General features: G+C 38.3%; 1 protein-coding gene and 1 long non-coding RNA gene across 4 annotated transcripts in view; both read left to right on the top strand.

Moving 5' to 3' along the window:
- LOC149691999 (uncharacterized) overlaps positions 1 to 6,656 on the top strand; it is a 31,262-nt gene extending 24,606 nt beyond the window's left edge. For 2 of the 3 annotated variants that reach the window (XR_016382583.1, XR_016382585.1), the window contains one exon: positions 5,519 to 6,656. This is a non-coding gene — a long non-coding RNA (uncharacterized LOC149691999). The remainder of the gene's footprint in view (positions 1 to 5,518) is intronic. The other variant, XR_016382584.1, reaches the window with a different exon arrangement.
- An 834-nt stretch (positions 6,657 to 7,490) lies between these two features.
- On the top strand, positions 7,491 to 12,941 carry LOC149691998 (uncharacterized). The gene has a single exon (XM_089867526.1). The coding sequence runs from the start codon at positions 7,491 to 7,493 to the stop codon at positions 12,939 to 12,941; it is 5,451 nt and encodes a 1,816-aa protein (XP_089723652.1).
- The last annotated feature ends 1,209 nt before the right edge of the window (positions 12,942 to 14,150 follow it).

Genomic DNA, 14,150 nt, shown 5'->3' with positions numbered 1-14,150 from the left:
TACATTTCTGGGCGCCATTTCATTTTACAGGATGGTGGCGGATTGGAAAAATCTCTTTCGATGTGTGGCTACTACTTAAGAGTAATGTCCCTGCAAAATTTCAGCCTTCTAGGTAAAGCGGTTTGGTCTGAGAGTTGATTATTAGTCAATATGTCAGTCAATCAGAACTTTGAATTACATGAAAATATACTTAATTCTCTAAATCACAATATGTGAAGCTCCCCAGACGGGTTTCAAAGACCCTTGGTAAATGTAGTAGAGTATCGCGTTCGAAGTTCGAGATACGTAGATTTTGCCTTCGGGTCCTTTAATTGTTTAGCGTTTAAAATGGAATGATCGTCGTAGACTTTCGCGATGGTGTCTTTAGAATGCGCGATTAAAACGCGAAAAGCACGAGGGCGCGCTTGTTGACACAACAGTAACATTGAATCAAAGTGAAAACGCTTGATTGAACTTACCCAGCCGACTCCTCGCCGCTGTCCATTGATGCTTCGCCAGAATCCATAATTTCAGTCATGGTTAATCAATATTGCATAATCCGGGGGGACAACAAATTCCAGTAAGATAACGAATGACGTATTAAAGTAACCTGTATGAAGACATAAACGAAGCAAAAATTAGTTTTTATTAAGCATATCCATCGTTCAAACACTATCTATAAATAAACGGGGTTGAAGTAAGAGCAGCTTAAAACGTGTTGCGTCTTGAGTTTGCCAAAATACTACACAACCCCATGGTCGCGAAGAAAATATTCTTAACGATGAAATGTTGCGATAAACTAAATTAGTTTTTTAAAGGGAGCATAAAATTAAAAAAAAATTATAGTCCATTATACCACAATAAAAAAGGAAATATTTCAAATTATTTTAAACCGTAATTACAATTAATCTTAAATTTAGTAAAATACTCAAATCAGAAGCTCAATATGTCATAGAAGAAACTTTTCGACTCAAAATCGATCAAAGAACATCCCCCTTAATTTATGAGAGACTTATCAGAAACACCGGCCTGCATATTTGTTTGAACAACACGAGTTGGAAAATTTACTATACAGATAATATTAAATTTTTCGTAGGTGTATATAACGTCCCTCGCAATTACCTTTATTTTTAGAAATTTCATAAATGCATGAGGCTATAAGATTTTTAGAGTAACCCTGAACCACGTCGTCTCTCTGCATGAGTCTGATCCCGAGACCTTTTCAGGCGGACACGTATAGCTCACCCAAAAATAATTAGAATGCTTAGCTCTCGCGTAACTTCAATTAAAGTAACTTGAATTCTCCAAGCGTAAAATCTGCGAAACTTCATTAGGATGTTTCGCTATTTATTTTTTACTTTTTGAGCGTTCCGGGTCGATACTTCGCAGAACGCTTCCACATTTTTTTTTACTTCCCCTTCCGATTGAAATCGTTTTTCGCTTGTACTAAACTTTTGTTGAAAACTACTATAATTAGTCGCGCAAATTAATGGTCGGTATATACGAGTGAATTCCCGGCCATGACTGCATCCTATAACCTAAAGGGCTTCCTTGTTCCTTAGGAATAAAACACCCTTGCCAACTCAGCTATCTCGTCATCGTTAAATCTTTTAAAGAAATCGGATAGGAATCGCTTAGCTTTGCCACAAAAAAAACGTATATCAAATGGCACACCGTGTGCATACCTTAAAATCCTCCGCGGCGAATAGAAAAAAAAATAGTATATAGAGTCACGAAGAAGAAGAAAATATTTCTCTCGTTAAGCTAAGATCAAGCGCGTTTTAACAAGAGAGAGGACAAGTTTACAAGTCTCATGAAGATAGGGTGTCTAAAAATATATATAAGTTTAGGTTAAAGGTAGGTAGGTAAATTCCCCCAAATGATTCAAGGGGATGGTTTGAAACTAAAATAATAATGTCAATAATGAGATGACGCTAAGACGTTGAGTACAACACCTGACATAAAACCAAGAGTACGTCCTCTATCCTTAACTTATAATTACATTCGTTTAATTTTGTCCCCAATGCTTGGTAAGAACAAAAAGTGATACCTAGTTTATAGGGAGAAGGTCTAAGATGGCTAAGTATTCGCGCGCCATAGTCCCAGTCCCCCTTTCAAAATACAAGGGGGGGACGTAAAAGGAGGTCGGGCTATTTCGCCTCTCCTCAGTCGGAAAATACGTAATTTTCGTCATTCGCGTCGCGCTGACGTGAGTTTTCAAGATAGTTGTAATTTAGAGGCGGGGATTAACTCCGGACCTACGTTTGGACTGGAGATAAAGCTGGAATACCTTCTCCCTAATAAACTAGATATCACTTCTTGGTTAGAAACCATACCCTAAAATGGAAACTTGTGTATTTGTCGCCAGAACTGTCTTACTATGAAGCAGGGTGGGATCTTGAACTGTTTTCTTAAAATTCTTTTGGAAGTGTAAGATATTTTGATTATTGCGAAATATACAGTATTTGCAATTGTGTCCGTCAAAAACGTGAGCGGATTCCGTTGCGAAGGAAGGTGGGGTTTTCGAAAAAGGGCGCATAGTGAATGTTTTTTTTTTCTTGTAGCAAGTTATAGTAGACTCTTAGGTCGCTCCTGGTCTACCATTTTTAGAATGTTGTTGTCGAGGATAGAAGATTCCAAGCCGCCGAAACAACCCCTCTATTTCCTGAGGGACGTTTCGGTAATTTTTTTCTATACATCCTTGGCTTTCCTTTTTGTTATTTAGCTCGGGCTTGTTTCGTTTGGAAAACTGTCGATGCGAATAGAGGATTTTTTTCTTTCTCTTTCTCCTCATCCTCCTATCCTCCTGGAGCTCCTTTCTTTAGAAAGAAACTCCGGGAAAAAAATAGGGATTGGAAGAGGTTGGGGTAAGAAGTAAGAAAAAAAGACGCGGGTTCCTGTACATCGTGTCACGGTTGATCTGACGAGAGTCTTCTCTTCCATCCCTATCTTCTCCAGCTCGGTCGCGGTGCTGGTGACGAAACGCAGCCCGCGTTTTTAGATTCGACAACCAGCAGCCAGCGAGCGAACGATGCTTATTTTAGGACACCAGTTCTCTTATCTTTCTCTATATATATATTCCCTACCGCCGTTTACTTATAACACACGTTCTACTATTGTCGAAAACGAAAAACAACACGGTATACCGGCCTCCATCTCGCTTCTCCAACCCCAATGCCATTATTTTCTCTACAGTATTAACAGCGAGGTAGGTGGGATTGGTACAGGGGCCGGTGTCTCTTGTCAAAAAATAGTTATAAATGACTAACGGTTAACGCGTAAGCTACTTTCGCAGAGGTTTTTTTTTATAAACTAAATTTAGTGGAGTACGCCGTATACTAAGTCGAGCTAACGTTAGGGTAATGATATAATTCATACGTGGAAAATTAACACTTTGGCACTCTACCATAAAAACTAAACCGACTTAAAAATGGATTTAGAAATTTTAAGGATCCCCGCGGCGTCTGCACCACGGTAATCCGCTAAAAACAAGCGCATCCGGTTTTATAAATTATACTGGAGAATAATGAGTGACGCATTCCTGTTGGTTGTCTAACGCAAATTGCGAAAACATTCTTTAATACAGAGTTTGAAAAATTAGGCCTAAAACCGTTCCCTTGTTCTTGTTAAGCCTAATTGCGTATGAAAATGGAGAAGTACAATGGGTATTTTGGCGCCATACTTTTGCAAGATCTCACGTCTATGGCGCTACACGTTTTAATTCGCTATTTCGGTCTATTTCTTCAACTCTATTGCACATAAATTGTGTGACACATATTCCAAATATACGCAAGAAAACAGACACACTTGCAGTATGGACTTCTACGAGGAAAGGTTTAAACGCGTCCTGAATAAATCCAAATTATGGTTAGAAAACTTGTCATTACGTCACTTATGATATATTTTAAATAATCGATGCACCCTAATATACTCGGAGACGAAAAAGTCATTCTAGATAAGTATAAAGTTAGTTTTCCCAACCCTCCCACTCAAATATCCAAGGTTTAATAACATTTTCCGTGTAACTGACATTAAGTGAAAGACCTTCCGACGAGCGAACGACGAAGGTACCAGAGAGAGAGAGTTTCGTGCACGCGTTGAATCTCGCCTCAATTTCCATATTGAAAGAGTCAAATTCGTCTAAAAAGATACCGGGGATTTGACGGGTAATACCGTGTTGACTCTAACCCGTGAACGAAGGGAAAACGGGGAGATATCAAAAAGCCTTTCAAGGATAAGTCTTGCGAAAATTTGCGATTTTAGTTGATCATACCAGGAATTTAGAATGGAGCAGCAACTTGCACCACAATTGGGTAGTAACTAAGAAATTTAGAGTTTTCATCATGATACCTTTGAAAAGAGCAAACAATGAGTCTCTTCGATGTAAAAAACGGGGTAGGCAACCAACCCTCGGTATCGAGACATACAGGGTCTTGACCCATATCCGTCTCTGCGCACTCTATGGACCCAAGTCACCCAAAGCGCCTAGAGCGCAGACTCCGGAAAGCAAGATGGAAGGCAATGTTTCACTAATGTGTCTTTCCCTCTGAGTTACATCGAAGAGGCTTATTTCGTCAACACAAATCAATTTTGTTTTAGTTTTCAATATTGGACGACTTTTAATGTTTGGCAATCATTTTGAGACCGAGGTCTTACGAATTTATACACGAGACTTATTCTTCAAGACGGTTATGATAAAACCACCCTTTTCAATCATGGTTTCCAGGTAATTCCCTAGAACCACGCGAATGCGATTTAAGTAAATGGGTATAAACCTGCAGGAAGAGGAAGATGGACTTGATTTTTTGGTCATCGCGTGCGACCTATCATCAGGTGGTACTGACGAACCTCACCGCCCACTAAGCTATAGTCCTCACTCTCTCTCTCTCTATTTAGAAAGAAGCTTTTACCATCTATACCGTATCCCTCCCTCTTCTTGTCCCCCTAGAGCGAGCCAAATGACTGGCCGATAATTTAAAAGCTATCAAAAGCACTCTTCATTGATGAACTGTCATTTTTTATAAGGGTTTTTTGCCTGATCGGGCCCGAGATAGTCAACACGGCGAAGCGGCGTTTGATGTTAGCCCCGAATCCAAAGAAGAACGAAAAAAGGAAGAAAAAACACTGAGAAGAAGAAAAATTCCTCCCCGAAATTATAAAGAAAGCCTTATGGATCGTGTCGTTAGGAAAATTACATTTTCTCTCCCATTTTTACCATATTGTAACAAAGAGAAGAAAAAAAAGAGTCAAGGTTTTCATACAAGAAAAGTGTCTTTAAATTTTATCATCGGCTTAAAAATCAAATTTCCTTCGAATTAGGAGAAGCTCCTTAAGTCTATTTAAGTATATTTTAAATTGATCTACAAATAGTTTGTTAATTGAAGTATAGTAGATTATACTAAGTCTTATAGTTAGATTTTATCGTAAGTTCATAAGACATGTTCCATAAGTTTGTCATTGGTTACACACTGGAGTTTGTCATGAAGTGAGGGAGGTAGCTCATAGATGATTTGATATGTATTCTTTAATTTTAATTCAGGGGTTCAACATTGAATGTTCGCGTGAGATTAGGTCGTTTCCCAAAACACTAAACGTGGTCAAGTGAAAATTATTCTCTCTTGCAAGTTGCAACGCATCACAGACGCGCCTGTAGAGATGCTTTACTACAAAACACCAAAGTCCAGGGAGTAGCAATCTTACAGGATATTCAAAATATACAAGATTTTTGTGACGACAAACGCGATTTAAGTAAATAAAGTCATAAACCAGAATAATCTCAACCATTAAACTCCAAAAATCACATTATAAACGTGTCCAATATATGAGGCGAAAATAGACCAAATATCGAAGTACAACAACCGACCGAGTCAAGCGGAAATGGTTTAATCTGGAAACAAATGCTTTTTCTCCGAAATCTCAATTTGTTTTTCCATAAATGTATATGTAAGTTTTTGTCGTCAACATTTGCCAGCCAACAAACTAAGGAATAATTTCTCTAAAAATAACAGGAACAGAAAAAAATGTATACACGATATAGTTCTTGGATAAGAAAGGCATATATAGGTTTGATGCGACGACGCTAGTTTGATATATTCCTGGCTCTAATGGATCTCCCGGTTGAACCACCCCTGACGCCACCTAATGGTTTATTAACTGTATTTTGATTTACCAGCTGTATCGCGTCTAAAAGACTGTATCAAGACAATCGATAACGCCACCCGCGGAAGCAAAACTGACAATTACGGGACCAGATTTACCTCCCTTTTTACGGAAGTAAAAGAAAAAAAAAAACGAAAACAAAATTTAAATTTATTATAAAAGGATAATTTCCTGCGTGTGACAATTTAGGTCTAGTCGTCCCAACAAAAATGGAGAGAAAATGGTTCAATCTCCATGTATATAAATATAAAATTTTAATTTTCAACTTTTAAAAGAGTTACTGCAATAAAAGTTGTTTTTAAACTTTATAAAATTTACATTAATATTATAAAGTTAACTTTTTATCGGGTTAATGTTCGAAAAATATATGCAAACTTCACGATTTTTAGTTTTACGTTTGATTCTAAAATATAATTATGCAACTTGAACGCTGACTTTAATTCAAAGGCTTACGTTTCTCAAAAGGTTTTATTGCTCGATTAAATATCTTTATGAAACATTTAGATGAAGGGAAATTAATCAATGTGAAAACCTGTAGTTTCGTTATAGGTTTTATACAACTTAATTAATGTATTTCTTGTGTAGTAATTAATGTATTTCTTGTGTAGTAATTAATGTATTTCCTTTGTATTTAATGTATTGTTTTGCAACTTAATGTATTTCTTGTATTTGATGTATTTCTGTTGTGACTTGGTTTAAAACTTAATAATTTTGTTAACTTTGTACGTAAAAAAGAAAAAGAAAAAAAAGCTTGATCGAGGTCCTTTTGTGAGGGGGAGAGATCGCTGGCGCCAAGATTCCGCGATACGAGCCACCGCGTTCCTCCGGAATGCACACCTTGGCACTAGAGGTGAATGAAAGGGGTAAAGCCTCAGCGATCTCTCCATGCCCATATAAGGAAATTTTTTGAAAGTCGTTGGGTTTAGGGGACCATTATTGGTCAGCACTAAACCACGCTTTTTGAATGAATGAATGAAAAAAAAAGAGAAGAGAGACTCTCGCAGTCGCCAATTTTTCAGATCGCTCTTGGCTCCCTATGAGTTAAGACGGCTCACGTAAAATAAAATAAAAAATAAAAAGTAACAATAAAAAGGTGTACGTTTTACTTAGAAAAAAATAAGTTAACCCTAACATGAATTTTTCAGTCGGTTCAAGTTAGAAGTGAAAGAAAATAAATTAAAAATTAAGCTCTCCCAACAAAAAAAAAGAACTAAGCTATGCGGTCATTTCATGGTGCCGAAACCCGGGACTTAAATTGATTAATTAAATTAATTAATTAACGAACCGCGAAGTAAAAAAAAATATAAAAAAAAAAATTCTAAAAAAAAAACAATTCTTAAAATAAAATAAACATGGCGACGCCGACCGGCATTAACCAGCAATCGGTACCACCTTCACCAGAAGAAGTTGCGCAAGCCATAAAAAATGCTTCAGACTTAAAGAAGCTGAAAGCTTTAAGAAAACCAGTAAGAAGTAATACCACATCAGCAATCAACACCTTGGAGACGCTAATGCTAGACGACCCGCTAAACTCTGACGATATTGAAGACCAGTTGGAAATTTTGGCGATTAAGGAAGCGAGCCTGATGGATTTGGATTCGAAAATCCTGGATGTTATGCCCGATAACGACGCTGAACTGAAAGCAGAAGGAACGTCTCAAGAAAAATATAAAGATGATATCGCTAACGTCAGGATTCGAGTAAAAAGAAAACTAAAAAGAGCTGGAATTAATTTGGAATCCCTACCAGTAACTGGTTCATCAGCAAATTCAACCGCTTCAGAGCCACAAGGTAACCTGAACATTGCGGCTCAACACGCGAGACTTCCACCTTTAATCATCAACAAGTTTGGAGGAGATGTCACTGAATTTAATGGCTTCTGGAGTCTATTCGAAACAACAGTGGACTCTAATACATCGTTGTCTAAGGTACAAAAATTTACATACTTAAAATCATATTTAGAAAAAGAGGCCCTTCAGAAACTGTCTGGAATGAAACCATCCGATAAGAACTATGATGAGGCAGTTAAGATATTAAAACATAATTTTGGAAGAGACGAATTAGTCACTAATTCCCATATGCAAAAATTATTAACCTTAGAACCTGTACGTAGCTCTAGTGATTTAAATAGTCTTAAAAAAATGTATGATACATGCGAGACGCATATTCGTAGTTTAAGGTCTCTAGGACATGATACCGCTGTGAACGGTGCCTTTTTATGCCCAAAACTCTTGGGCTGTTTACCAAAAGATATAAGATTGCAATATACTAAAGAACGAGGTAGAGCGGGTGAATTTGATGTTGACGCCTTGATCGATTATTTACGCGTGGAAGTTGAGAGTAGAGTAACTTGTGAAATGCTCGGTGACAATAGCAGTCAACAAAGGGTTGAATCATCGTCGTATGATAAAACCATTAAATTCAATAATAAACCAAGGCCACCTAGGTTTGAAAATAATTTCAATAAACCAAAAAATCAAAACGGAAGCGCGTCGGTTTTCCACGCGTCTACCAGAATGCGAAACATATTTTGCATTTTTTGCCGTGTCGACTCGCACGCGACGTCTTATTGCCCCCAATTCACCCTCGAGGAGAAAAAGAAAATGATTTCGGACGCAAATCGGTGCTGTATTTGTACGCGTTTCGGTCACGAGTCGAAAAATTGTCCCTCCCCGTATAATTCGTGTCGGCTTTGCGGGAAAAAACACAACGTTGCTATCTGCGATAGAAATGAAACCCATAAATCCAAGGGTCAAAAGAAACAAGAAAATAAACAGCAAGAGACAAGACAAGAGGATTCCGGCGAAACATTAAGCGTTGAAACAAATTTAGTAACCTGTTCTAAGACCGTCCTATTACAAACGGCTCATGCTTTGGCAACAAACCTCGAGCATGGAAATGAAGAAGAAGTTCGCTGCCTCTTGGATCCAGGAAGCCAAGCGTCCTTCGTAGAGGAAGAAATATCAAAACGGCTAAACTTACCTATAATTGGAGAATGCCCTATAGAACTCAATCTTTTCTCGGAAAAAAGATCCAAAGAACAAGTGCGAAAACTAGTTAAATTATCACTAAGAAATACAGAAAAAACAGGAGAATTGATTGAAATTGTCGCCATCGAAGTTCCCTACATTTGCCAAGCAGTAACTATGGTAGGCTGCGAAAATATTAAAAAAGAAATGAGAAAAAGGGGCATGCAAATCGCCGATAAAACGTGTGACACTGCGCCTTTAAAATCAAGCGCAGGGGTCCTAATCGGAGGCGATGTGTATTGGGAATTCGTAACGGGACGCATTGAAAGATTCACGCCAAGGCTAGTAGCTGTTGAAACAACCCTGGGGTGGGTTATTCAAGGACCTGCGCAAATTGGCCGAGTTGCGGTCGGTACCTACGCGGTAAACGTCATGAACTTAAGCCTAGACGAAAATACAATATCAAAGACCTTACAATCCTTTTGGAACTTGGAAAGTATGGGAATAAAAGAAAAACAAGAAGCAGAGCCCTCGGCTAGTGAAACACTAGACAAATTCAAAAGAGAAATTAAAATTGAAGACGGAAGATACAGTGTTACCTTCCCCTGGAACACGAACAAAAACAATTTGCCAGATAATCACGCCGTAGCAACAAAAAGAATGGAAGGCTTGGTTAGAAGATTTAACAGGAACCCAGAATTATATCAAGAATATAAGAACATTATCGAAGATCAAATCAAGCAAGGAATTGCAGAAATAGTAGAAAAACCAGAAATAAAGCCCGTCGGAACCTATTACATACCACACCAAGCGGTGGTAAGGGAGTCCAGTACCACTACCAAAACAAGAGTGGTGTTTGACGCTTCTTCCAAAGAAAAAGGAGCGCCATCCCTCAATGATTGTATGGAATCAGGACCAAACCTCAACCCTGATCTTAACAAGATGATACTCAAGTTTCGCGGGCATAAAGTTGCGGTGACAGCAGACATTGCTAAGGCTTTCCTCCAGGTGGCGTTACAGCCGCAAGAAAGAGATTCCGTCCGATTCCTCTGGACGGTGGAAAATGAAGAGGGGGAAATTCAAAAGAACAAATATCAGGTGGTCAGGATGGCGCGCGTGCCCTTCGGGGTAACGGCCAGCCCTTTCCTACTCGCAGCGACCGTGAAATTTCACATTGAGCCGTACAAAAAGACGGAGCCTGATGTTTACACAATTTTAAACGAACAACTTTACGTTGACGATTTGGCTAGTGGCGAAGACAACACGGAAGCCGCGTATGAACTTTCCGTCAAAGCATCGACAATTTTAAAAGAAGCAAAAATGGAGCTACGAAAGTGGCAGACTAACGATGAAAAATTAAGATTAAAATGGGATGAAGAACCTGCTGATTCAAATGCAGGTTTGAAATTCGAAGGGGATAGGAATCCTACTCCACAGAAAATCTTGGGAATAAAATGGGATCCCGAAAATGACACTTTGTCAATTGACTTGGATAAACTAATTGTAATTGTGGAAGAAATTCAAAACACAAAGAGATTCGTACTTAGTACTGTAGCTCAAGTATTTGACCCGGTGGGAATACTTTCACCATTCGTCATCAGGGCCAAATTCATATTTCAAGCTCTATGGGAGCGGGGACTAGGTTGGGACGATACCCTCCCAGAAAATTTGAGTCACCAGTTTAAACAATGGTGCGAAGAAATGAAGGAATTAAAGGATTTAACCATTCCAAGATGCTATTATAGCGAACAAGTACAAAACATCAATGAAAAGGAACTTCATTGTTTCAGCGACGCGAGCCAGAAAGCTTACAGCGCCGTCGTTTATTTACGATACGTAACATTATCGGGAAAGATAAAAGTGGTTTTCGTTACCTCCAAAACAAGAGTAGCGCCGCTTAAGAAAATTACGCTCCCAAGGCTAGAACTTATGGGATGCCTACTAGGCGCTCGGCTGGTCACGAATGTGGAACAGACATTTAACGAAAACATAAAATTGGTTATGTGGACGGACTCTATGATTGCCCTGCATTGGGTGAAAGGACCATCCAAAAACTGGAAACCCTTTGTACAGAACCGTGTGGCAGAAATCCAGCAGCTAATTGATCCAAAAAACGTTAATCATTGCCCCGGAATCGAGAATCCGGCAGACATTCCATCTAGAGGGGCTAAACCCAAAGAAATGAAAGACAATCCGCTATGGTTTGGAGGCCCAACTTGGCTAGCAAAAGAAGAGTCTCACTGGCCATCTGCATGCGTTAGCGATGTAAAATTAGAAGAAATAGAAACAGAGAAAAGAAAGGTGGTTTTGACGATCAGTATTGACGAGAAAAGAGGAATACAGTACGTAGTGGACCTTCAAAGATACAGTTCCATAAATAAAGCCTTCAGAATAGTAGCTTGGATAAACAGATTCAAAGAAAAATGCTTGGGCAAAGACACAAAAGTTGGTCCTATTACCGCTGAGGAAATGTGGCAATCTGAAGCAAGATTTATCAAAGACATTCAAGAAAACGATTTTTCTCAAGAAATAAAGAATTTAAAAGAAAAGAAGCCATTGCCGAAAAGTTCGGACATCGCTTCGCTCAAACCCTTTCTTAATGAAGATGGCGTTCTCTGCGTTGGTGGAAGATTAGAAGAAGGAAATTTGAGTTACGAAACAAAACATCCAATTATATTAAAGAAAAATCAAGAACTCTCAAAACTTCTTATGATGAGAAGCCACGAGGAAGTCATGCACTGTGGAATTCAAGCCACTACAACCCAATCACGAGAACGTTACTGGATTATAGCTGGGAGACAATTAGCGCGAAACGTCGTCAAAAATTGCTACAAATGCAAACGAACCAACGCAAAAGCTGGTCAAGAAGAAACAGGATTACTCCCGAAAGATCGTATCGTCGAGTCAGAACCGTTCGCTGTGGTCGGTATAGATTATGCCGGCCCGCTAATTGTCAAAATAGGAAAAGAAGAAGAAAAATGTTACATTTGTTTGTATACATGCGCGGTTACACGAGCTATCCATCTCGAACTCGTTCCCGCTTTAACCACTTATGAGTTCTTAATGTCGCTGAGGAGAATGATTTCGCGACGCGGCTTACCCTCGGTCATATACTCCGACAACGCAAAAACGTTTAAAAGAGCAGATAAGGACTTGTGCAAAATTTGGGAAAGCATCCATTGTGATCAAGTTCGACAGTATTTTGGCAATAAAGGCATCATTTGGAAATTCATTATTGAAAAAACCCCTTGGGCAGGGGGCTTCTACGAAAGAATGGTGAAAACAACAAAAAGTATTTTAAGAAAAACACTAGGAAAGGCCTTGCTGACTTATCAGGAAATGGAAACTGTGGTCATCGAGACTGAGGCAGTCATAAATTCGAGGCCTATTAGTTACGTTTTCAATGATGCCAATGAGCCAGAACCATTGTCGCCATCCCACATGTTGATTGGCAAAAGAATAACACGCTTACCCGCTCAAAAAGTAAAAGAAAGCCAATTACCAAAAACTCAATCGGAATTTACCAAGCGTTATCGGTATCGCTCCACCGTAATGGAGAGACTATGGAAAAGATGGCGGGATGAATACCTCCTAGAATTAAGAAACGCGCACCACATTAAACTTGCCAAACAAAATGGAAAGGTTAGTGTCGGTGACGTCATGATCATACATGAAGAGAAAGTTCCCAGACACTACTGGAAGTTAGGTGTTGTGACAGAAGTACATGACGGGCGCGACGGAAAAGTTAGGTCGTGTTCGGTTAGAATGCCGAATAACCATGTAATTAAGCGTCCCATTCAGTTGCTTTACGCTCTAGAAATTAATGCTAACTAAAAAAAAACTAAAAAAAAAATAATTTGGTAATACTAACGTATTACGCGGGGCAGTGTGAAAACCTGTAGTTTCGTTATAGGTTTTATACAACTTAATTAATGTATTTCTTGTGTAGTAATTAATGTATTTCTTGTGTAGTAATTAATGTATTTCCTTTGTATTTAATGTATTGTTTTGCAACTTAATGTATTTCTTGTATTTGATGTATTTCTGTTGTGACTTGGTTTAAAACTTAATAATTTTGTTAACTTTGTACGTAAAAAAGAAAAAGAAAAAAAAGCTTGATCGAGGTCCTTTTGTGAGGGGGAGAGATCGCTGGCGCCAAGATTCCGCGATACGAGCCACCGCGTTCCTCCGGAATGCACACCTTGGCACTAGAGGTGAATGAAAGGGGTAAAGCCTCAGCGATCTCTCCATGCCCATATAAGGAAATTTTTTGAAAGTCGTTGGGTTTAGGGGACCATTATTGGTCAGCACTAAACCACGCTTTTTGAATGAATGAATGAAAAAAAAAGAGAAGAGAGACTCTCGCAGTCGCCAATTTTTCAGATCGCTCTTGGCTCCCTATGAGTTAAGACGGCTCACGTAAAATAAAATAAAAAATAAAAAGTAACAATAAAAAGGTGTACGTTTTACTTAGAAAAAAATAAGTTAACCCTAACATGAATTTTTCAGTCGGTTCAAGTTAGAAGTGAAAGAAAATAAATTAAAAATTAAGCTCTCCCAACAAAAAAAAAGAACTAAGCTATGCGGTCATTTCAATCAATAACATACGAAAAATTCCAAAAATCTAAATATTATTCATTTCTTAAAAATTATGCAGTTTTCAAACAAATTCTAAAGGTTTGTTTCAGAAAGAAACATTTTATACAGTATACTACGTAAGCGAAGTTCATTTAAATTTCAGGTATTGATTATTTATTATATTTAATTTACATTTGTTTTATTTTTGCGAGTTTCAGATCGACATTTTGCCGTCCAGGCCACTGTTTTCTATTTATGATTGGAGTGTTTTAGGGATGACCCCTTAATTAAATTAGCAATCATTGTCTAAATCAGTTTCTTAATTAAATTTAAGGGGTCTTCCGGAAAATATTCAAATCAATCTTAACTCGAAAACAGTGGCCTGGAATGCAAAATGTCACAGAACATTTTCGACTCAAAATGGCAGTAAAAACTTCCCCCTTAATTTTTAGCAGACTTATCAGA

Source organism: Phalangium opilio, unplaced genomic scaffold, assembly GCF_054372755.1.
Source record: "Phalangium opilio isolate 3A_F unplaced genomic scaffold, DU_Popi_V2 ptg000024l_1, whole genome shotgun sequence".
In the NCBI taxonomy this organism is placed as follows: Eukaryota; Metazoa; Arthropoda; class Arachnida; order Opiliones; family Phalangiidae; genus Phalangium; species Phalangium opilio.
Note: the sequence above shows the minus strand (reverse complement) of the source record. Positions and strands in the feature narration are given on the sequence as shown.